This window comes from Erigeron canadensis, chromosome 4 (assembly GCF_010389155.1).
Source record: "Erigeron canadensis isolate Cc75 chromosome 4, C_canadensis_v1, whole genome shotgun sequence".
NCBI classification, from domain to species: domain Eukaryota; kingdom Viridiplantae; phylum Streptophyta; class Magnoliopsida; order Asterales; family Asteraceae; genus Erigeron; species Erigeron canadensis.
The window spans coordinates 33,763,395-33,787,913 of NC_057764.1; the positions used below are offsets into that span (position 1 = coordinate 33,763,395).

At 33.5% G+C, this 24,519-nt stretch overlaps 4 protein-coding genes across 4 annotated transcripts; 1 reads left to right on the forward strand and 3 right to left on the reverse strand.

Annotated features, from left to right (window-relative positions):
• Window positions 1–43: 43 nt before the first annotated feature.
• On the reverse strand, window positions 44–4,368 carry LOC122598203 (uncharacterized protein At4g38062-like). The gene is made up of 3 exons (XM_043770805.1): window positions 4,275–4,368; window positions 818–3,402; window positions 44–260 (listed from the first exon to the last, which is right to left on the reverse strand). The coding sequence occupies exons 2-3, from the start codon at window positions 3,367–3,369 to the stop codon at window positions 218–220; spliced, it is 2,595 nt and encodes an 864-aa protein (XP_043626740.1). The 5' UTR covers window positions 3,370–3,402; window positions 4,275–4,368; the 3' UTR covers window positions 44–217.
• Window positions 4,369–8,108: 3,740 nt separating this feature from the next.
• LOC122598533 (F-box protein At1g10780-like) lies at window positions 8,109–10,223 on the reverse strand. The gene is made up of 4 exons (XM_043771125.1): window positions 10,188–10,223; window positions 8,957–9,701; window positions 8,530–8,810; window positions 8,109–8,446 (listed from the first exon to the last, which is right to left on the reverse strand). Exons 2-4 carry the CDS (start codon window positions 9,696–9,698, stop codon window positions 8,210–8,212), a joined length of 1,260 nt encoding a protein of 419 aa, XP_043627060.1. The 5' UTR covers window positions 9,699–9,701; window positions 10,188–10,223; the 3' UTR covers window positions 8,109–8,209.
• A 1,447-nt stretch (window positions 10,224–11,670) lies between these two features.
• Window positions 11,671–17,459, reverse strand: LOC122598464. The gene is made up of 6 exons (XM_043771058.1): window positions 17,104–17,459; window positions 16,883–16,978; window positions 15,453–15,493; window positions 13,683–13,800; window positions 12,811–12,891; window positions 11,671–12,048 (listed from the first exon to the last, which is right to left on the reverse strand). Exons 1-6 carry the CDS (start codon window positions 17,320–17,322, stop codon window positions 11,992–11,994), a joined length of 612 nt encoding a protein of 203 aa, XP_043626993.1. The 5' UTR covers window positions 17,323–17,459; the 3' UTR covers window positions 11,671–11,991.
• A 1,943-nt stretch (window positions 17,460–19,402) lies between these two features.
• Window positions 19,403–23,264, forward strand: LOC122595609 (beta-ureidopropionase). The gene is made up of 6 exons (XM_043768009.1): window positions 19,403–19,591; window positions 19,957–20,064; window positions 20,656–20,844; window positions 20,938–21,165; window positions 21,955–22,179; window positions 22,691–23,264. Exons 1-6 carry the CDS (start codon window positions 19,475–19,477, stop codon window positions 23,054–23,056), a joined length of 1,233 nt encoding a protein of 410 aa, XP_043623944.1. The 5' UTR covers window positions 19,403–19,474; the 3' UTR covers window positions 23,057–23,264.
• Window positions 23,265–24,519: the final 1,255 nt, after the last annotated feature.

The following is a 24,519-nucleotide window of genomic DNA, read 5'->3' on the forward strand; positions in this document are numbered from 1 at the left end:
AGTGCAGATTAAACTCTCACTATGATGACATAAGAGTGTTTCCTTTTGTTCATCTTCAACACCATGTTAGGCGAACGTCTGATGTGGAGCATAACCAAACTTCTTTAACTTCTATACACTCAAGCTTTTCATGTTTCAGTAGGCATAGTGTGAGATGATAACCCGAAAGAAACTCATGCCTTGGTCCCTTCAAATTGACCCTACTTAGTTCTGGCTCTTAATCCATCTGGTTTTCATTACACCTTGAAGCATCGCTACATCTACCATTTCATAAAAAAACCATACTATTAATAGTTGTATTACATAGCAAGATAATAAAGTTTTTGGAGTATGGTTTTGGAGCATATGGTTGGAGATGGAATTTGACGAGTAATAATCTTCGGTAAAGATGCTGTTTTTTTTTGGCAATTTAGAGATGAGAAATAGAGATAGTTGGAGACAAACCTTAGGACTATCATTTAACAGTGGTGAAATTATCGACATTTTACTTGCATCTCTTTTACCTGATACAGATATATGATAAAAGGTTTCCCTATAAGCAGACACTTAGTGCAGTGTGTCATGTGAGTGCTTGTTGAATAAATGTCATTTTAGTTATAACCAACGTGTGAAATTCAGAATATGGTTGCCATTCTAACATTTTGATATGTTGATTCGATAGAACTTTGAATCAACATTCTCAGGAAGAAAACTACACAATCAATGAAAGTTGTATCACGATTCCTGATTCGATAGAAATTGCAAATGTTTCTTAAAGAATGACATACTAGGGAAGAAAGAGACATGTTATAACAATTGAATCTGAAGAAATGCCTACTTGTTTAAATCAAGCAATGGTAACCTTGCAGCATCAGCAATCTCGCTCTTGCCCTTCTGCAAGGGAAAAACCGGTAAGTTCACATCACCCTTCTTGGTATCCCAGCTCTTCAACAATTTTTCCAGCATTCCTGTTAACTCGACATCCTGAGAATACTCATCTGCCCAGATGCTCTTTTCCATTTCAGTAAGCAAATCTTCATTATGAGACAACAGTTTTTTAATATATTCACTTAAAGCTTGGTTTTGAACCTCTGACTTCCTCACTAGATTTTCCAATCTCATTTTCTCGTCTTCAGCTTGCTCTTTCAGATTCTCGGTTTCTGATTTGTTATTTAGCAATTGAACCTCATACACCTTCACTAAATTCTCCAGTCTCATTTTCTCCCCTTCAGATTGTTTCTTCCGATTTTCAGTCTCTAATTTGATAGTCTGTATCAATGTTTCAAGTTCCTTTGCTCGTTGGGTTGACTGCACCAAAGATTCATCTTTGACCTTCAGTTTCTCGCGCAGATCAGAAACTTCAAACTTCAGCTTCTGTAATGCTTGGTGCATAGCATTTATTTCAATCCGTGTTTCTTCATAAGTCTTTAAAGCACTGATCTTTTCGCTTTTTAGAGCTTTAGATTCTTCCACGAGCTCTTCCATCTTCTGCCTTCTCTCTTCAATAACCTCTGAAAGGTTCTCTATACTGCTCTCCTTAGCATTGATAACTTCAATATACTTCTCTTTTTCCTGCTTTTGCGCTTCTATCGTCTCTGTACTTTCTGTTACCAATGTTTCTAGTAACACAATTTGCTTTTGCAACTCGATGATTTTCTCACTTTGCTCATTTACTCTATGTGAAAGGCTTTGATTCTTCATTTCAAGTTGAGCAATATGGCTTTCAGCCAACAGTTCCCTTTTCTCCAACTCGACAAGTTTCTGTGGTAAAGTTTCTGAACCATTTCTATTATCTTGTTTTCTAGAATCTTCCAAAACCCGAAGTTGTTCTTCTAGCAAAGTTTGCTTTTCAAGTGATTCAGCAAGCATCTTCTTATGGGTATTAATTACCTCTTCCATTAAAAATCCACGCTGTTTCATATCATCAGATGATGCCTCACATCTTTTCGATAGAGTTGCCTTTAGTTCACAAAGAGCATTGTTCTTGATCTCCAATTGTGCTGTTAGATGTTGGACCATCTCTTTGTTTTCTTTGTTTTGCAACTTTAATTTCGAATAAGCTTCTGAAAATTGTGATTCTAAAACGAGAACCACTGAAGACATTTCTACATTGTGAACTTCAGACGATAAATGGCAAGATTCCAAGTCTTCCTGTAGACGTTCAACTTCTTCCCTCTGAACTTCCAGTTTCATTAGATACCCGTCCATCTCTTTCCTTACCTTTTCTAGCTCAAAATTCCACTGGACATCTTTTTCCTTCAAATACTGACCACATTTCTTATGCACTTGTTCCAAACCATTAAACTTCTTTTGAAGTTTCTTCAATGAGCCCATATTTCCACAGCTAGCAATCTGAGATTCTTGGAACTCTTTAAGAGACGCTGCAAGATCCTTGTTATCTTGTTCCAGATGTACCATTCTGTACTCCATCTCTTTGGATATAGAATCTTTTGCAGCCAAAGTATCTCTCAATTCTGCAACTTCTCTGTCCCTTTTATGAGTCAACTTCTCAAACTCCGTCTTTGCTTCAAGACACTCTGTAGATTTATTCTCATAACGTGCTTTATACTCAGAAACCTCAACTTCCAGCAGTTTCCTTGCGCTCTCTTCATGTGCTAAAGCTTGGTTGCATCTTCTCAACTCGGTCTGAAGAGTTTCAGATAATCTAATTCGAGAATCCAAACTTGTTTGGAGGGAGCAGATCTCCTTTATGAGCGACGATTTTTCTTTCTCCCATTCTGCTTTACAAGATGTAAAATTATCTTGAAGCCTTTTGTGTGCTTCCTCAAGATGTTGAAACTGTTCGTTCCTCCACTTTAACTGATCCAGAACATCTCTATGTTTCTCCTCCAGATCACATATCACTGCATCTCTTTGTGTCAGATCTTTAGTTTTCTGTGCTCTGTCAGCAATTTCATGTAGTTTCTTATCTTTAAGTGATATGACTCTCTTAAGATTTGCAATTTCCGTGTGCCTAGCCTCAACTTCTGACTTCAAAGACAGGAAATTTGTTGTTGCTTCATCTAAAGCTAAGACAAGCTCTTTGTTTTCTCCCTCTAACTTTTGAACTTTCTCTCCATATTCAGACCGAAGCTTTTCAGTTGCAGAATTTAGTTGTTTTACAGACAATTCTTTTTCTCTGAAACTTGCTTTGAGGTCTTGATGGAGCAGACTTAGCGTAGACAACTCTTCACATTTGGCACTTAGCTCTTGGGCGTGCTTTTCAGAATGCAACTTTGCTTCTTGAAACTTCATTATCAGTTCATCTTGCGATTTTTTCAAGTTGTTGCATAGATCAGTCTTGGTATGTATCTCTTTCTCGAGCTGTTCCTTTTGCGCTTTTACCTCATCTAGTACTTCATGAACATCCATTCTTTTGGCATCTGTCATGATGTGTGTAATCGTAATGAACCTCAATGTAACCTGTTTGGCAACAATGTAACAACAACGTCACTAAGCAGAAAACAAACACCTACTAAATATTCAATCCGTTAAGTCCTTCCAACGACAAAAAGAAAGATTTACAAGCAAAAAAATCAAATGGTTGCTAATAGTCCAAAATTCCACTGTCACTCAGACAGTCTACACAGCTTTCTTTCATTTGTATTTCTATATATATTTTGCAGGTCTCATTTTTACTTCCTAACGAGTAAAAAAACGTCCGCTATATAAAGTATAAACACGCAGATGAAACTCTGTGGCCTCATCGAATCATGTTAATCTCACACTAATCTTTCACACTGTACCAAATTACAATATTATTAAAAATAATCAATATATATATATACACTAAAATCTTAACATCCAAAATATGATGAATCTCAAGTATGTGTAGGAGTGGCAGTTGGGTCGTGTTTGGGTCTGACCCAAACCCGGACACAGGTAACCCTAACACAACCCATTTATCTGAATAGGCGAAACGGGTTGGATTCTCAAATCATCAAACAAATTGCAAGTAATTGTGAGAAATTCCTAAAAAAAAAAAAAAAAGATAAACAAAAAAATAACTGTGACCATTTTATATAAACAAGTTTGGAATTTGACGGATTTAGCCCCAACCCGACCCGCTTATTTAGTGCATAAAAAGATATAGTCATTGATACTAATATTGGAGTTGATTATAAGTAAATATCATCATCATCATTATCATCGTAATAATAAAATAATTATAATTAGGCAATTGAAAATAAAAATTAAAAACACACACACACACAAATCCTAATTTGCAAGTAGCAAAATGCGCGATTGAAAATATATAATATAAAAAGGTTAGAAATATAAAATAGAAATCATACCTTTTTTTGTTACTGAAATGAAATTTTCTAACCAGAATGCGTCATAAGATTGAATCTGACAAGTTGTTTGTTTTTGTTGAAATTATTTTGAATTTTTGCGCTCCCGCCCTATGAGAGAGAAAGATCCACAAAATTGAAATAAATACAGAAAAAAAAATTAAAAAAAATTATATGCGTAACAAAATAAATACGTACAGATACGTTATTCTCTTACTTACGGAAACAGTCCCTCAGTTTTTGAACTACTTATAAAATATAAAATATAGTTAAGGTTGAGTTATTTTGAGAACTCATGAATAAAAAAAAATTTCAAGAACAATTTTGGGCCACATATTTTTTTTTATCCTTCTCTCTTCAATTAAATAAGAAATTTATCCAAATCATTCAAAATGTTTTATCTCACAAACCGTAAATCGTTAGATAAAAAAAAAGTATGGGTAGTCTTAAAATTTTGTGATCTTTCATTAGATATGCAATTCGATATACTTTTGACAACTTTTTAATTTTCGTTTTTTTTTATACTTACACATAACCTACACATGTGTAGGTTGAACGAAAATTGTAATTCGGAACGGGCTTCCTCCTTTAGGATATTCATAAAGGGTAGCTGGTAGGGGTGATAAGTCATTGAGGGCGATAGGTCATAGTGTGATGGATAGGTCATAGTGTGATTCACCCTCAATGACCTATCACCCCCACCAGGTACCCTTTATGAATATCCTAAAGGGCGAAGCCCGTTCCGAATCACAATTTTCGTTCAACTTACACATGTGTAGGTTATGTGTAAGTATCAAAAAGAAAACGAAAATTAAAAAGTCGTCAAAAGTATATCGAATTACATAACTAATGAAAGAGCACGAAATTTTAAGACTATTCATATTTTTTTTCATCTAACGATTTACGAATTGTGAAATAAAACATTTTAAATCATTTGAATAAATTTTTTTATTCAATCGAAGAGAGAGAAAAGTGGGGGAAATATATGGCCCATAATTATTTATATGTTCTTTTTTATTTGTGAGTTTTTAAATAATCTTTTCTCTCGTTACCAAACTATCAAGATAAAAGAAGCTACAAGTTCGAACTAGTCAACTAAACAACTAGTATTGGAAGTTTGTTATTGTATATTGATGTTTCTTTATTCAGCAATGTATTTTTAGGTGTTTTTATTAAATGAAATTGTTATATATGAATGACTTCATTATAATTTTTTTATTAAATGAGGTATAAAATAATTATTGTTCCAATTTATAAACCTAAAAAGCTTTATGATCTCAAACATGACCTAGGTAAATATTGAGCCGATAAATGTGCTAATGAAGCTTAGATGATCAATGAGGTGTTCAAAAACATAAAATGAGAAGCAAAAATTTCAATAACTAATCGGGCACACAAACAAGGTTTCGAGCCAAGCTCAAAAGTTTTGATATTTGACATGACTCAACTTCTTTAATCAGTTAAATACCTAAAAGGTCAAAGATGTGGTGTCGATTTTTAGCAAATTGACAAATTTTGGCAAAAAAAAAAGTATTAATAAAAACATGTTATGTGGTCTCTCAATCTAAGTGCCAAAAAGTTCTAACGTTTGCTAATATAAAAGGTGTAGTGAACCGATTGAGCCAAATTGTGTCAAAAATTAATTTCACAAAAGACAAAAAACAATATATATGCTTCCAACATTCACTATGCAAGCTACTAACCCTACACTACAATCCTCCAAAGGAGCCCATGGAAGGAACCGATGCCAATTGCCAAAAAAAAAAGTCGATGGAGGGGTTAGAATAGAGCCAACTTGGCAAACTTTGCCGATGCAACTTGTCGATATTACTTGTTGATTACTCGATTGCACCCCTGTCCATAACTGGTAGTAGTAGTTGTTGTAAAGAAGTTGTATGAGATAAATATTACTTAAGGGGTGTTTGGTTCATGGAATCCTTAGGAAATTCCTTGGAATTGGAATGTTGAATTCCATTCATGAGGGCGTTTGGTTGGTAAAATGATGGAATTGGAATTCAAAACTTTCCATTGAATTCCTTGATATAGAGAATTTATAATTTCATCACTAAGTTGATGGAATGTTTAACATTCCATGGAATTCATATCTCTTTATCAAAATACCCTCTTATAATTAAATACCAAAACAAGAAAATCTTTCCATTGGGTGTACCATTGATGTCTTTTGTTGCCTTTAAATCACCATCACCATCCACCACCATTGATGTTCCACTGTTGTTGGCTGCCGGATTTTAACAGTCATCACCATTTGCCACCATATATTTCCTGTTGCTGCCGGCTCTGGATTAAAAAAGCTAGAAAAGAAATATATTTGTATATATTATCATTATTATTATTATTATTATTATTATTATTATTATTGAGAATGAAAATGAATATGGGTGAAAGATAAAGAAAGTTGAATGAAGACAATAGTAATTCAAGATGGGGGTTCCTGTGAAAATATTTTTGTTTATGTGAATGTGTGGTGGGTCTTGGGTGTGTACGATATACATATTATCACATCTCTTATCTATTACGAGTACTTTGTTTTTTTTTATTATTATTATATTAACAATTTGTTTATTATTATTATTATATTAACAATTATTATTAGACATATATATATTATGATAATCTAGCAAAGGTTAGTTTTGTCATTTTACAAATTTATATTTGAATTTCTTTAACTGAATTCCATTAAATTTTTTGAATCAAACACAAGACAAATATTAAAAGTTTTAGATTCCAATTCCTTTAAATTTCAATTTCTTTAATAGATTTCAATTTCTTCAAAAACATTATGTGAACCAAACGCCCCCTCAAGAGTTGCATAATAAGTAACCTTTTGCAGTTAGTACGACATGAGTACATGACATTGTATAATTTGTATCCCATGGAAACATCAAACTTGATATTTTTGAGAAAAATACATCTACAACTAAAACACCAAATTTAGTTTTATTTTTTAGTCCAACGTCAATGTTTTAACCACCACCAATTATTAAAAGTTTCATTTTTTCTTATTTTATACAAAAAAAAAATAAAAAAATCTTATTCCAATCATATCAGTTTCTATAAACTAAAATCTTAAAAACAAAAACTAAATATTAATTTACATAAAGAATTTTAGTAGGAACAATATAAGGGAAAATATAAAGCGTAAACATTAGAGTGAAAACTAGAATTGGTACAAAAAGATTCACTTCTTTTACACCAAATTTGGTGTGTTAAAATGATGAATACATTAGACTATTAGAGATGTCCTTTGAGAGCATGAACATGCCGCATGTAATACATTGTGAGCCTCCTATTAAAGTCTGTATGCATTATGAAGTTATGAACTATAGTGTCTAAGATATGAATGTGGCCATCATGTCAAGTTGTGCTATATGCAGTTATGCGTTGCTGATGCTCTCATACTTTTGTTCAGAATTCTATGGCTATCAAATAGTGATCACTGCCTTCTCAAGACAGAATCATCAAGATTTAATCCATATGAATCTTCTTAGTTCATATCATAAACTGCATATATCATCAACTCATGGCATGCATCTAACTGTTTTGGTGTCGTCCTTAAAGCTCAACTACGTGTTACAAGTGAAGTTGATCTACTGTCTAACTAATCCAAATTGAGAATGCAAAATAACACTTGACCCAAGTTTGTTATTGATAGGAACAACAAAAACAATATAATCCTGAACTAACAGTGTACAACTTCTTCAAAAACAAACCTCAATATTCATTATGTAACAACCAAATTTAGTCACTTGAACAGTTCAAGGCATGAAAGTTGAGACCATAAAGAGAGAAACATGATCACATATGAATGTTGTTGACATCAAAATCATCAAAAAAGTAATCAAAGTTTTGCTCCAAAAATGAATTATAAGATCAGATTGTGGGATGAATATAGTAAGCTAAAGAGTAGAAGACAGGTTTTATTCTATTGAGACCAACTTCTGATTCATGTATCTAAACCTGCATATCTCCTCAAAAAAATCGTCAGCACAACTGTGAGAACTTTTCATCCGAAGAATCCTGATCTTCATTTTCTTCAATTTTGTTCCAAACTTTACCAAAGACTCGAGTGTGTTCATCTTTTGTTCAGCATTCAATGGAGATCTTACAGTAATCACTACCTCTTCAAGGCAAGGAATCATGAAATCGGAATCCACCTAAAAGCCAAACAAAAGATGGGTCATAAATCAAGATTGTTGTTTTATCAAGTAATTGTATTTGTATTGCTTTTAAAGCTTACATTCTTTAGACTGTTCTTCTGGCATAGTGCAGCAAACATTGCACCATGGATCTCAAATGTTTTGAGCTTAGGGTGACTCTTGAAAAAATCAACCAAATCAATCTCCGGAAAGGGCAGAAGAGCTTCAAAATCTCCAGTGAATTCGACTTTCATGTATAGATGCTTCACTTCACCTGCAAGTTGAAGCATTTTGCTTATCGCATCCCAACACCACTGTACACCTCTAACAGATAACGATTCAAGTGCCACAAGCTTACCAAAGTCCACCATGTAAACTCTCCCTGCAAACAAGAACACAATGATATCAAAAGTACGAAAATGAGACCTGCTAATCAATCTAAATAATACAATAGATTAGGCCTATGAATCAAATTAATGTCTGTAAGTACAATAGCTTTTAAAGTTTTAAGTACAATCTTAAACTTACCAGCATTGTTGGCAATAGAGAGATTCTTTAAACAATTAGTCTTTTGAACGCGAATCCAACTACAACCTTGAACCTCAAGGTATTCAATCTTGGGAGCTGTGAGAGTAAGTGAACAACCACCCGAACTAGAAAAATCAAGATTGCAATGCTCAAGATGTTGAAGCTCAATCCAAACAATCCTCAAACCCTCTAAACCAAGAAGTACAAGACGAGTCAGATTAGGTGTTGCTTTAAGTGCCTCACCCAAAGCCACATCATCCATTTTTGCACCAACAATTTCAAGTGTTTTCAGCTTACTAAACATATCCCATTTCGGCGCTTGAACCATTAGTACACCCCAAAGTCTCAACGACTCCAAATTCCTCGCAACCTGAACACACTCAATTTTTGTTGGATTACCACTACCCGAATCTTGATCAACAAGATTATCCATACGAAGCTCTAGATTCTTCAATGAAGATCCAACAAACAACAACCACGACCCCAGTCCTGCACTGGTAAAGGGACAGTACACGATAAGCTCTTCGAGCTTTTCAACAGACGAAACAATCTGCCTCACAATGTTGTCCGAAGTTTGCCCATTTTTTAGGTTGTCGAAAATGCTTCGAGAAAAGTAAAGGCTTCTAATGTAAGGCATTGAATCTTTCCATTTCTTGGAGACACAGTTACAAGATGCAACATCTTTGGCATTGCTTATTGTTGCCAAAATGTATTGAACAACACCTTCAGGCAATGCATCCATTTTCTGAGAACAATTAAGTGGTCATTTATCAATCAAAATCTGAACAAAACTCAATACTAAAAAAAAAAAAAATCAAAAAAAAAAAGTAAAGATACAAACTTGTTAACACCCCACTTCAGCAAATTAAAAACCCATTATATATACAACAGATATATACATATATCAAAATATATACATATATATATATATATATATATATATTAATAAACTGTAAGCATCCCACTTCAAGATTATTAAAACCCACCAAAAATACAACAGATTTGCTATACATATCTATACATATCTATCTATATCTATATATATATCATAATTATAATTAATAATTAATATAGCAATAGAAACTTGTAAGCATCTGACTTCAATATTATCAAACCCCCAATGAATATACAACTAATTTACAAAATGAAAAAAAAAAAAATACAAATAAACAGAAATTAAAGGCATGAGTAAAATAAATAATAAAAAAAGTGAAGTGTGAAGAAATGGTACCTTAATTGGATTGGAAATTTGGATAATTGGAATATGATTAAGATGTGGGAAGATGGAATATTGAAAGTAATATATAGGAAGAAGGAAGAAAGACAAATGTGAAATTGGGAATTTTTTAGTAATTTTTAAGTTTTGCTTTTATTTTAATTAAAATTTTGAATTTTGCCCGCCTTTGACGTCTAAGGAAAGATTAGAAAACAGATTGAAATTTTGATTTTTGACTCATTTTTCTAACGATACTTTTTTATTTTTTCAAAACTTCTGTAGTTCAAATTTCTAACGATACTCGTATAAAAACTTCAATTTATTAATTTAATTATAAAATGGATGACCAAACCATCAAATATTTGTTTCCAATGTAAATAGAACGTAGATTTTTAATAATAGATATTTTTTATGTCTCAATGACATCTTCGATGTTGTATGGAGAAAGTTTAGGAATAGATTAACATTAATATCGTTAGACAACACATATTTGAACGGCCAGGATATTCGAATGATGTAACATGATAAAAGTATTTTATAACATTTTTTATTTTTTTAATGTATATTAATGTTTTCTTCATAACAGCTTTGTTTTTTATTCCACGTTTGTTAGCGAAAATAATAAATGAGAGAAGGAGAAAGTTAATTGAAGAACTCATATGTTTGCTATATAATGGTGATTCTATAAATCATATATTAAAGGGAAAATGAACTGTACTGTAGACTTTACCTAAGTTTAGGTACTGCAACTTAAAAAAAAAATTTATAAATTAAGCCTTTGAATTTGATAAATATACATAGCCCCCCCAAAAATTTTTTTTTTACATAACCTCCTCCTGAATTTTACATAATTTCTCTCTGCTTTACCTAAGATAGATACTGCATGTTTTACCTAACATTTTCCCTATATTAAATGGCTTAAAATTAACAGAATTACTGTACTTACTTTAATTTTTTCTATACTATAAATAGTTATTAAGTTGATTATTGAATGTTAAGTATTAAGGTGTCGGGAAGATTTTAGATTTTCTAATCTTTAAAACGTGGGACATAAAAAGTTCTAAACTTTTTATAATGATTTATAAATGTTCTTAAATAAACATAAAAAGTTGTCTATGTTTATTCGTTTATACTTAAACAAAATATTAACAACTTCTATCTATATGTAAACTCATTAACTCAATTTTTAATCTAAAATCACTTACATATACAACAACATAGCATAGCTGGCAAATTTTTTATTTTTAAATAAACTCATTTTATTCTCTTTTTTTATCTCCCATTTGTCTTTCCAAGCTGTCCAGTTCAGGTTGGATCTCAAAGATATTCTTAAATTCTCTAATCTTTTTAAGTCAGACTTAATTCTTCTAATACAACATACAAGTACCATCATTTTGCCATGCCGGCGGGAACAATTTCAAAGGTAACAGAAATGAAAGAACTAATGAAAATGGAAAATTAGTAAACTCGTGTGTAGGAGATCATTTATACAAAGCCATAAAAGAAAGGACTCTATCCGGAAAATACCAATGTAACTCTATAATCCAACAATACATGGAATTACTTGCGAAACTCAACAGATCTAAAAAAGCTAATTTACATCCAGTAATCATCAGAAGTTTAAAACCAACATATCAAATCCAGTTTTTCTTACAAAAGAATCGGCATCGTCCTATCAATTATCATCAAGGAAACAACAAAGTCCATAGGTAAAGGAAGGCTTTTGGTTTGCAATGTCGAGAATTGGAAACAGTTTCACTCGTTTTTCTTTGTTTTAGTTGTAGCATGGCAGCAGGGCACTTGTAGATTGACATTTGCATCATGGAGTATCAACAATCAGCAGTGCTTCAAGTTCTGCTCGGCGGCGTTCAAGTTCCTAAAATGTCAAGAAAAGCTTGTTACATATTAAGGAAATACCATTTCCCCATCATCAAAGTGAATAACAGCGGGTGACAACATCAACTAGAGGTGGTAATTTCGTCCCATTTACTTACGAATGGCTCTATTCGAGTTGGGATTTTTTTCTCTCTAATGGGTCAAATTGGTAATTTAAAAAAATAGCAAAAAAGGAATCAGGTCAAAATCTCCAGAAGTGCAACTATATAATGCATAAAACCTCCTATGATGTTTAACGAAAAAAGTAATAATGTTCCATTTTTACTGAAACAATATAACTCTTATACAATAAGTATCTAAATGTGTTATGGCTGTCCTGTCAAGCCACTGTTGACTTGTTATCCAACTCACCCATATCGCTAGTTTTTACTCATTTACTTACAAATGAACTGGCTTGTGTTATCTTGTATCTCTAGAGGGTCAAATAAGCTAAAATGTAACAGGTCATGTGGGTCGAACAGACTAACCTATAACAATATAGTTTCTCTGGTCATCATATTTATACCACAAATATTTTATAACTTCTCATATAAACAGATGAAAAGTATTTGTGGGTCAACCTCACTTGGCCCATTTCAATCCATACTAAAAATTACCCATTCTGAGCTGAACCTGTAACCCAACCCACCCATGTAGCCACAATAGTGAGTGAAATACAACGGTGAGAGTAATGAGAATTAAAGGACTAGACTAACTATACCAACTAAATAACTTCGCTGGGATTTTAACTTGAACAGCTTACCTCCAGATCTTTAACTGCTTGCTGTGCTGAAACTTTTTTGCTTTGGCGAGCACGCTTGAGGAAACCAAGGCACAGGACTCCCTACAATTCCCAGATTTAGAATTCAGACATAAACCAGCAAACATGTGTGATGTGGTAACTTGAAATCATATAAATTTTCATAATTTACAGGCATAGAATGGACAGGAATCATAGGATATACACAAAAAGGAACGCCAAAACATTGCATAGTATCAGCTTTTACAGAAATAGAATAACCTCTTCCAGTCAACACAAAAATTGAAACATTATCTAAGATGAAATTGAAACCACTTATACCAACTTGGCTTGTGAATATTAGATTCTGACTTTAAAAACAATAAAAACATATATTTGTTAAATATGTGGCATGATATAAGTTCCAATCTGTAAACCTGACCACGAATCGATGCCTCGGTGTTATTCAACAAGAAACTGGGCAATTAGCCAATAAGCACCATGAATTTGTAAGAAACTAGTTACAACAGTCAAGTACCACATATTTCACGACATAACGACATATAATCAAGTTTTCTCTTCTTTTGATGTGGTAACTGGACGATTATGGGGTTTTCTAGTTCTCTTCTTATAAAAGGACTGCTTCCCTCCGAGACATTATAAATTACTGCATACTTAAGTCCAATCAAAGCATAATTGCCAAACCAAACTCATACAATGCTCATTTCTTTAGTATTTCAAGCAATTCTTATTGTGTGTTCTTCCAAACAGAATTTAGTAATCACCAGATGAAATCTAAGATCTTATTTAATACTTATGACCACTAAAGTAGCAATAACCAATCATTCCATAATAGTGTACTCAGAACCCTGTGTGATATTGTTCATTTGACTTACCGAAACAACATAGATCACGCCACAAGCAAGAAGTGAATAGCTTGCTATGTCTTGGAGAATAAGAATATCGTGCCGTTCCCCATATATATTAGGAAAAGCTCTTGTCATAACAGCAACACTGATAAAAAAGAATCACATAAATTCCATGAGATATTGTTGTATGTAGCAAGATTCAATATGCAACATACTCTTTTACCTCTCAAATCAGCAGCCTCTTTGACTTGGAGCCCCTATTCAGTAAGCTAAATATACACCACATATAAATATGGTGGTGTTTACTTGTGTCGTAAGTAGATCTAAAGTTCTTAACAGAAAGGCACTAAGGCCTTATACAATAGGGACGTCGATGGGTCGTTGATGACCCCATCGACGTCGACACTATTGTTAGCGGGTTGTCGACGGGCCTCGTCATCGTGGGACTTCGATGGATCGAAGCGGGTGGACGAGAGGGAGAGGAGTGAAAGTGGGGCTGAGCGAGCGTTTTTCTGCTTTCTTTTTTTTTCTGTTTTTTCTATACAGCTGGTACATATATAGAGTGTATATATATATATATATCTGTGTGTGTGTGTGTGTGTGTGTGTGTTTGCAGGTGGGATAAAAATGGAGGATGGAGAAGATGAGGTAATTTCAAAGTGAACACTTTTAGTCCCTATATATCTAAATAAGTTTCAGTTTAGTCCCTAAAGTATTAATATGTCCATAATTTGATTTTAAAGCTTTCAAAAGTTATGTAATTATATTATATTGAGTTAAAATTTTATTTTTATTATTAATAAAAAGTTTTTATTTAATATTGGGTTGAAATAAAAAATACATAAAAGTTGAGGAAGAGGTGTTATTGGTAGTGACTAGTGAGTGTGGAAGGGGTGGATGAGGAGAGAGAGAAAAGTTGATGTGGCACAGTGGCAGTGTGGAAGAGGTGCCTATTGTATAAGGCCTAATAAATTTTGTACATGAAACCGAGTTGGTCTTAGGAGCCCTTATGAAGAAGGCTAAAAGATAAAAACTAAAAGTCTAAAATAATGCTCAAAACTCAAAAACGAAGACAAAATTTAAATACATGGATACTTGATAACAGAATGCATGATATCACTAAGAAGATACTTCGCAGAGGACAACCACTAAACAAATAAGCACACACAGGGAGAGCTAATTTTTACAGTTTGGTAAGATTTGTTTTGAAAAGGACATGTGCTACATGTAACATATAGCCACTGAAATGGGTCAATGACCTATACAACATGAATCAGAAATGACAAATGAATGAGAAATTTTCCATCCATAGTTTTCAGTTATGGCAACAAATTCTGCAGATATCCTTTCTATGAATGCTATGCTTTTGAGTTTTATTTAGAAAAGAAAAGAGAAGAAAGAAAATTCAAAGACAAGGGTTTTTGCTTCATAAATAATGATACCAAAAATGGGATGATTGGAAAAGAAAATAAAAACAATCCTTCCTTCCTTTCCATTCGAGAACACAAGTGATCCAGGTTAGTGTTATGGCTTGTAATGAGATGAAAAATATGCAGCCAGGAGATCAAGCTTTGTATATAATTATATAATAACTAGATCAAGTAGCCAGAATTAAAAAGCATACCGATAATACTATGAATAACTTCCTTCTGTTAAAATTATAGGGTAGATAACTGATCAGCATTTTTTTTTGTTTTATCAGCTTAATACATAACTTGATGCAACCAATGTGGAACTTTGACAGCATATCAAATGCAATAAAAGGTAAACTGTAGTCTATATGTAAAAATGACTTACAAGATTTGAAGCATGCCCCTGCCAGCCCAATACTCAAGTACCTGAAGCACAGCAATAGAAGAATGAATTAGCAAATAAGATAAACTCAGCATGGTAATACTCCAAAAACATGACAGTACATCATAAATATCATTTGCAAAATATCAACTTAGATCTTAGACCAATACCTGAACCAACGCATGGAACTTTACCAACATAAACTGATAAAATAGTAAAATACTGTATGCAACTAAATTAGAGCATTAGCTATTCATGTATTGATATTCAAACGCCTCGTCACATTAGAAAGACAGAAAGCAATATTAATAGCTTTTTCAGTGAAGTATCCGTATTGTTTAATTGACTAGTGGCACTGATAGGCAATGTGGCACTGACATTTCAAGTAAATACTACCTCTAGTGCATACTTCCTAACACCTATTACAAAAGCACATAAATTCTATTCAATTCCGTAGAGCCTAAGTAATAACATGAACAAGACCTCAAAAAGCCTACTCGAAGTAGACAGATATCACAGAGGCCTCAAACAATAACTTAATCAGATCCAATATTATTGTCAAAATCAAGACTCCGATCTCAGGCACTAACATTATCGAGAAAAGTAAACAAAGTGTGCATAGTTTAAATAAATTCTCGTAAATCTATCGAACAACTTTGCATTAGATTCTTGTAATGGCACAAGGAGGAAAACTATTCACCGTTCCAATAATTACTAGATATTACCCTAAAAGTCATGTACGAACATCCTATCCAGTCTAGAATTCAAACCATCCTAATATACATTTGGAGTTCATACGCCACCATAAATCTATAAGGTTAAGTGTTTCTAAATGTATCAAACTTTTCACGTTTTTGTACAACATTTATTTGACTTCAAAACTTTCATTTATATGTATTAAACTTTCAGAATTTGCCATATGATACGTATGCCCTCTATAACTTGTAAATTGGCGACAGAGATGGCTGCAACGTCAGAAAAAAAAAAACTCGTTACTTGATTAAGAGGTCAATGGGTACATACAACAGCAATGAACTGAAAGTTTAAAATGATATGTCCTCCAAAAAACTTAGCCTAATAATCCTCCTAACAACTTGATCATGACACTTTGTAAAAATCAAAACGATGACACTAGGAGAGAGAACTACTCGTAATACTTGTTATGTAATGATTGTAATCAAACTGTGTTAGGAGAATTATTAGGCTAACATTTTTAATAAAATATTTCTTTCTACGATTCGACAAACTACAAAGTGCTATGAAGTATCAATCGTGAAACAGTATTATATCGGTATAATAAAGTAAGTAACCAATTGATAGCTATAATTTGTTTTGCAAGCTCCAAACATTCCTACAATAACTCATACACTAACTTCCACAAATAAAAATTCACACGGCACAAGTAAATGTAACGAAAATCGATTATATACGACCTTCCAGAACTTGATGATGAAGGACCACTCAGTCTCAGCAACAACCACAATAACCGCAATCAACACCGCGTAGCATCGAAATATTCCGTCAAATAGCTACACAAATTAACACAATAACATTAAAACATGTGTATGTATATCTACAATACATATATATAATATATGTATAGAAAATATATATGTATAGAAATGAAAATAAAAAAAATCAACGGCGAACGTACATCTAATCCATTAGTGAATGATCTTATGGCGGAGATAACATTAGCGGCAATGCAAAGGATTGAAGCTACGACAGTAACGAAGCTGAAAACGTGACACGTGGCGAGGACCGGGTCGGATTTGGTCCGGACTTTTAGGTTGGTAGTGGATGAGGTGGTTGATGAGCTGGTAGGTAGTAACGGTGGTTGTGATGTTCCTGCTTCTTCAATGTCTCTCGCCATATTTTCCGGTGAAGATTTCCGGCTAACGGTTATCGGAATTTAAGTATGTGTGTGTGTGTGTTAAGAGTGTGTGTGCTTTTATATGTAGAAAGGCTTTTGTTCGCAGTGGCTTACGAGAGTTTGTTGGATAGTGACGGATTTTTTATGCATTTATTGTTGGATATGTTTTAAAAACTTTTTGGTTAATCACGCATTGGATTGGACCCATTTAATACCTGTCGACTCACATGGAAGTAGATAGCATATATGTGATATGTCGATCGACAAGGGATCCCAAATAATTTATACTATGCGATTTTACTAATTGTAACGATAATCAAATCAAATCGTGACGTTACTCGATTTCAAAAGCCGCAATATAAGAACGCGAAGTCGCAACTTGATTTCAGATTTCTATACATAATTACATATCAATTTGTGATGGTAGGCCTGTCGTTTTGGCCAAAAGCAAAAGCAATATCTATATTCCCTATATAAACAAATTACCCCTCTCCAAATTAAACACTCTACCTTTAAATTTCTACCCTTTTAATTTACACTATCACCAAACACTTTAATCCTGAAATATCGAAAATACCCTTAAGAAAACCTTACGCCGAATTTGTCTCTCATCCCTTTCCCTTAAGCTGCTCACATATTATACAAAAAAACACACCCATGTCTCCCCCCAGAACAAAATACACACATACATCCCTTCAGAACTGCCTCTCTCTAAACATACATAGCCACCGCCCCCCAAAACCGTCGTCTTTGCTGTTTAAAACACACATAACCATAGGTACGGTAATCCGTTAATCGCGCGGGTACCGCTAATTAACCAGCATTTTTTTCCTATGTCCCGCCGCATCATGCCGGTACAAGACTAATCTTTTGATATGATGGTAAACTTGTAATTATTTTCATCAAAATAAACATTTTAATGTCTTTTAAATAAATATTACTCTTAGTAGATATTTATAGAAGTTGGTATTTCACTATGATTGTACTCAAGGTTGGTATTAAAGGGACTATGGTTTTTTTTTTAAATTTATTTTTTATGAATTTTTTAATTTTGTCTATTCTAGTATTTGTTCTTCTAACATCACTTTTAATTGTTATGTTTTAGCTCCTTTAATATTGTTTGTCTGATGGGTTTATGTAAATAGTACCATATTTTGTATTATGATTCTTGCTAAATAATAAGAAACATTGAATATTGCTTACTTATTGTCAATTGTACTTTGTGAACCGAATATAAAAAGTATATGCTACCATTTTCAAAAGCTGAGTAAAAACAAATTTGTTGTGGCTTTAAGACCACTAATTTATAATGATACCTCGCATCTAAATGTTTAGTTTTGTACTCTTGTTATATTTTACTTACATAAACACAATTGATTCAATTGTATTATGGGAAGTGAGAGATAAACAATGTCTCAGCCCAAAGGTATAACCATTTTCATAAAAACCTCTTATCAAACGAAAAAAAAGAAAAAGATTTTGCGATTAACCATAAAGACAATTAACCATACTTAGATGAGCAAATTGTAGACCAAGATGATCTAAAATCAGTAAATTTTGCGATTACAAAACATATATTTTGTGTTTTTAAAATAAATTATATTTTGAAAAGCAAGGTATGCACATGTTTCTCTAAAACTACATTTTCATAGCAGATAAACATTTTTTCATACAAACACTTTTTTAAATTATTTACGTTTTACAAATCCAATAATCAAATAATTACTTCAAAACGTAATCCCAATCACTCTTATTGTCAAATAAAAATGAAATTGTTAAAAAAAATAACAAAAGTCACTCAATTTGATAAGACGAGCATAGTGCCCACATGTTGCAGCGGCTAGAAGGTGATGACAACATAAAAAGGGAGGCGTGGTAGAGATCGAGGGATGCGGTGGAGAAGAAGGGCGGCGGCGGAGGCTGGAGGGTGATAGAAGATCGATGAAAGTGTGTAATGATTGAAGACAATGGGTAAATGAGGGTTTATAAGAGTTTTATGTTTAAGTAGGAGTATTTTGAGAAGAAAAAAAAAAAATGTTTAAAGGAAGATAAAAGATAGACACGTAAGATAAGCAAATAAGTTTGCTGACACGAATATTCTTCTTCTGCAGCAAAAGAAAAAGAAAAGAAAAGCAAAATTCAACAGCATAAAATGGATAAAAAAGAAGAAATTGCAATAGAAAACGGAAAATCAGATAACGGATCGATTTGTGGATTCGAATCTCTTCACCGTCTCCTTCAATCCTCACTTTCTCCCTCTGTTTTCAAGGTCATTTTTTCCTTCCTTCCTTCCTTTTTACTCTCTTTTTTACTGATTCGATAACCATTTTCGGATTTCACTCTGTTATTTTTCAGATGTTAAATTTGATGTATAATTTCTTTTCTTTTCCCTTTCATAAATCTAAGATTTGTTTGACGTGATCACTTGTTAATCAAGGTTGACTTTTTCCATAATTCCGAATTAAGGAAAAAGTCAACCATAACTAGCATTAATGTACCCCCATAAGCTTGTTTTAATGTTATCTGTTTGTTCATGCATAGTTCTATTTTTCGTATAATTTTATAATTTACTGTTATCTATTTTTCGTAATCTTATGTTTCGTGATGATGTGCATTTCATTATTTTTTTTGCAGGAAGTCAGCCGCGTGCTTACTGGACTGAATTGTGGAAAACCGCTTGAGCCGTTGACAGTAGTCGAAACCGCCAAAGGGTTGTCCTCTGAACATGATTTCGATCTCCAGGTATACAGTTGTATTATGTATCCAGTAGCAATGTCAAAAATATATTATGGGTGTGCGCATAACTTTAATGACCCATAGCACATTTATCTTTTAGTTTGTTATTAGAAGGAAAACAATGTCCTAGTGGCAAGTCCTATTCAAGCTACTTGCAATATGTGCATTAGCATTCATTGGTTAACCTGTAAAATTAAGAAGAGAATGTTATAAATCTTTTGTTTCAAAGAATACCATATATATTTTATAAGAAACATCATAGTGAGCAAAAATGAAGTTGAATGTCCAAAAGTCGAATTTGGTTTGGATCAAACTTGTACAAGTGACATTTTATAAACTACAGTTAGATAACGATAACAGCTGATTTAGAGGATATTAGACGTAATAACTATATTGTTTATATATGTGTGTTGATCTTTTTATTTATTTGAATTTTACTTGAAGCTTGAGGGTAGAGTAATTCACAGTAATACAGTAGTATGGTTATTTGAAAATGACTGAAGAATGAACTGTATATAGTGGTACTTTGCCTGAAACAGATCTCATCATGTTGTTATTCATGTGTGATCCAGACACGGTATTCTATTCATGTTGCAGGCATTCAGCTTTAATGCTGATAAGGAATTACTGCGAGAACCTCGTTTAGTACGAGTTGGACTCATTCAAAATTCCATTGCTCTACCAACAACGGCACCATTTCAGGACCAGAAGAAAGCTATCTTTCAGAAACTAAAACCTATCATTGATGCAGCAGGTGCTTCGGGGGTCAATATATTATGTCTACAAGTAAGTCATGATACATGACTTGATTCCTTTTGATAACTCGATTTCTCTAATCTTGCCATTAAATTAAAACGTCAACGTCTAACTAATGTACAGGAGGCATGGATGATGCCCTTTGCATTTTGCACTCGTGAGAAAAGATGGTGTGAGTTTGCAGAGCCTGCAGATGGAGAATCAACACAATTTCTTCAAGGTTTTGCAAGGAAATATAACATGGTCATAGTAAGTCCAATACTCGAGAGAGATTTGAAACATGGTGAGACCATCTGGAATACTGCAGTCATTATTGGGAATAATGGTAACATCATAGGCAAGCACAGGAAGGTAATGCCTTAACTAGTTTCAGTTTCAGTTTCAATACAGTGATTAGATTTTCCAATCATTGCACTTGGTCTTTTCCCTAAACCATTGTGCTTGTAAAATGCAAAGAACATACTAGACCCGAGCCCGATCTCCAACCCAGTTGTGTTGGTTTTTGGCAATCATATTGCCATTGCTAATACAGATGAGAAATTTTGGGTGATTGTGAGATGATAAATACAACTTGAATTATCCTTTTTCTTCCAAAATGGATCATTCTTCCAAAGTTTAGTTGGCAATTTTGACCCATTCACTCAATGATTGGGTCATTTCAGATTATGTTGTATTTTCTAGCAGGTGAAATGGAAAAAATAAAAGAAAAATGTTTGAAAGGAATTAGGGTGAAGGGTTTAAAAGTTGCCGAAAGTGTTCTCCAATAGCATAAATACTAATGTAAGAATTGTTGCTGGAAAAAAATTTGTTAATTAATGTAATTGTTTAAATATATAAGAGTTAATATGTTTGGAAAAAAGTGTTTTGGTCCAACCCATCCCGGTTTGTACAAAATAGTACCTATGGTGGCTTGAACATGATTCGAGCAGCCTACATTGCTGCCTGTACAAAATAATACCCATGGTCGCTAAAAGATGATTTGAGCAGCCTACATTGCCACGTTTAATTTAACTTTGAGTTTTGCCTTTAATAAAGATGATTTTGTTTTTGCTATTCAAAGCCAAGTTGGATGGTTTGAAAGAGGAGCTATTGTAGCTAATCATCTTGTAATGCTGAAATATTCTTGTAAATTGATGGCAGAATCATATACCTCGAATTGGGGATTTCAATGAGAGTACATATTATATGGAGGGCAATACCGGGCACCCTGTATTTGAGACTGCCTATGGGAAGATCGGTGTCAACATATGCTATGGAAGGCATCACCCTTTAAATTGGTTAGCCTTTGGGTTAAATGGGGCAGAAATTGTCTTTAATCCATCTGCCACAGTTGGTGAACTCAGTGAGCCAATGTGGCCTATCGAGGTACTGCCATATTCTTCTCTTTCTTTTCTTTCTCTTGGAGCAATTGCCTTTGATTTGAAACTGAATTATTGTATGCTTTTTACAAAATGAGTAATTGGGGCAAAACCTGCAATCTTTTGCCATTTGTCTTTCCACAACTTTCCAAAAATGTTTTTTTGGCATTTCGGATCATGGAATTTTGATACATGACAATTTGAAACAGAGAATTTCTTGGCAAGGGTCAAGGTTTGTCCAAAAATGCTTTTTGGTCCAAATTTTTTGTCTGAACACCATTTGTGTGTCAAGTACTATTGCACAAATATTATATTGATAATAAGCTAATCATTGAACTCAATTATATATAACTTTATTAGGTTTTATAAGCTAAAATATATGGTTGCTGTCTTTAGATGCATTCATAAGTCAATGGTCAAAATTGCTACCGCCATTGGAAACTGAAATGATTGTTAGAGGTCGGTGAATATTTTCTTTCATTTGAACCCTATGCACATGCTTTTTTTCTTCTTTCTAGGCACGAAATGCTGCAATAGCGAATAGTTACTTTGTGGGGTCCATCAACCGGGTTGGGACCGAGGTGTTCCCGAACCCATTCACATCAGGCGATGGAAAGCCGGAACATGCAGATTTTGGACATTTCTATGGTTCAAGTCATGTTTCAGCACCAGATGCTTCGTGTACACCCTCACTTTCAAGGAACAGAGATGGGCTGTTGATATCAGATATGGATCTCAACCTGTGTAGGCAATTAAAAGACAAGTGGGGATTCCGTATGACGGCTAGGTATGAGTTATATGCCGACATGCTTTCCCGATATGTAAAACCCGACTTTGAGCCCCAGGTCATTTCTGATCCCTTGTTGCATAAAAATCATTTGTAAAAAGATTCAAAACATGTATCTACACATGGTTTATAGATCGAGTGGTTGTAAGTTCTTAGAGAATTAGAGCTCAAGTTCAGATACCCATTCGCATAGTTCCTTGTGTATAGATTCCGGGTTTGTAAAAATGTTGGTGTTTTATGGTTGCCAAATTACTGACTAAAAAAACATATTTGGTTTAATGTTAAGTGTAATAAATTTGTGATAAGTACCGAAAATGATGGTTGGCTGGTATTGTGACCGTTTCTTTAAGGCAGTCGCCAAAGAATAATTGGATAATTCGTGTTACTGGTTTCCGTCACATGATGTAAATGGAGTTGGGACCAAGGCCTGATATGAGCGTATTCGGGTACATATGTTGTGTACAGACCATCTATTATTGAACATAGTTTGTACGTTTCAATTAATACTAACTATATCTTCTTTGACCACCTGATTAGAATATTGATTTATTTTTTTACACAGGTAGTTAATTATTGATCAACATAAATGTTAGACATTGCCAGTAGTTTTTCAAAAAAAAAGCCCACAATGTGATATTTTTGTGTACTGAAAACGATATATATTCTAATTATCAAATGTATTCATGTTTTATGAACTTATCTAAGCACCAGTGTAGCACGACCAATGAATGGTATATCATTATTTGAGATTTATTTTGCTATCATTTTATGGTGATTTTACATTTTAGAGGCGATAAACTGGGATGATATAATTGTCAACGTAAGTAGACATAATCTAGCAGAAAACAAGCTTATTGATATTTGAACTTGAACCTGTAAGATGACAATGGGTTTTGAACTTCGTCTATAGATGTAAACTTTAAGGCCGTTCAAAAAAAAGATGTAAACTTTGAGATTGGATTTGGATGACCCACTGACACGCAAAAAAGCGAGCCAATCCAGGTTTAGGCAGGGCCAAAACCTGAACTGATTTCGGGCCAGTCTTGAAGCAGTCTTTGAACTAATATTTAGATGATGTAGGCCTAGACTCTTAGTTGACTAGGTAGGCGGGTTAAGGATTGGTTTTGGGATGATTCTAGCCTTCTACAGATTGTACACAGGTACATAACACAAGTTTCTACTGACTCGTAGGCTAACATAGTTGGATACTTTCTATTAAGTTATGTCTCATGTTTAATTGAACAATGGGGATATATTGTTGCTCATTCGGTTTAGGTGCTACGCTTAATATGGGTTCTGGCCTTCTGTGTTGTAAAGTTCATGATGCATCCAAAGTTTCATGTTCAGCTCATCTACAGTTTGAGGTTGAAGTGGGGCAATGAAGTAATTGTACAATGGTGTCACAGCATAGGAGGTTCAATGTTGTAAAAATATGAATAGGAATTCAGAATTCAGAATAGTAATCTATTAACCAGCAAAATTGTTAGTAATCTATCAGCATGTTCGTAATGGTTTCGATATTTCAGTGCTATTCAAACAAAAACAATAGTAGCTAACCAA

Coding starts and splice junctions, on each gene's coding strand:
- LOC122598203 (XM_043770805.1), bottom strand. CDS start 3,369: ATGACAGATGCCAAAAGAATGGATGTTCATGAAGTACTAGATGAGGTA. Junction 261..817: donor CCATTGCTTGATTTAAACAA/GTAGGCATTTCT, acceptor ATGAAATGGTAG/ATGTAGCGATGCTTCAAGGT.
- LOC122598533 (XM_043771125.1), bottom strand. CDS start 9,698: ATGGATGCATTGCCTGAAGGTGTTGTTCAATACATTTTGGCAACAATA. Junction 8,811..8,956: donor CTCTATTGCCAACAATGCTG/GTAAGTTTAAGA, acceptor TCTTGTTTGCAG/GGAGAGTTTACATGGTGGAC. Junction 8,447..8,529: donor AGAAGAACAGTCTAAAGAAT/GTAAGCTTTAAA, acceptor TTTGGCTTTTAG/GTGGATTCCGATTTCATGAT.
- LOC122598464 (XM_043771058.1), bottom strand. CDS start 17,322: ATGGCGAGAGACATTGAAGAAGCAGGAACATCACAACCACCGTTACTA. Junction 12,892..13,682: donor GCGTGATCTATGTTGTTTCG/GTAAGTCAAATG, acceptor TGGGAATTGTAG/GGAGTCCTGTGCCTTGGTTT. Junction 12,049..12,810: donor AAGCAGTTAAAGATCTGGAG/GTAAGCTGTTCA, acceptor TTGACATTTTAG/GAACTTGAACGCCGCCGAGC.
- LOC122595609 (XM_043768009.1), top strand. CDS start 19,475: ATGGATAAAAAAGAAGAAATTGCAATAGAAAACGGAAAATCAGATAAC. Junction 21,166..21,954: donor TCATAGGCAAGCACAGGAAG/GTAATGCCTTAA, acceptor AATTGATGGCAG/AATCATATACCTCGAATTGG. Junction 22,180..22,690: donor AGCCAATGTGGCCTATCGAG/GTACTGCCATAT, acceptor TCTTCTTTCTAG/GCACGAAATGCTGCAATAGC.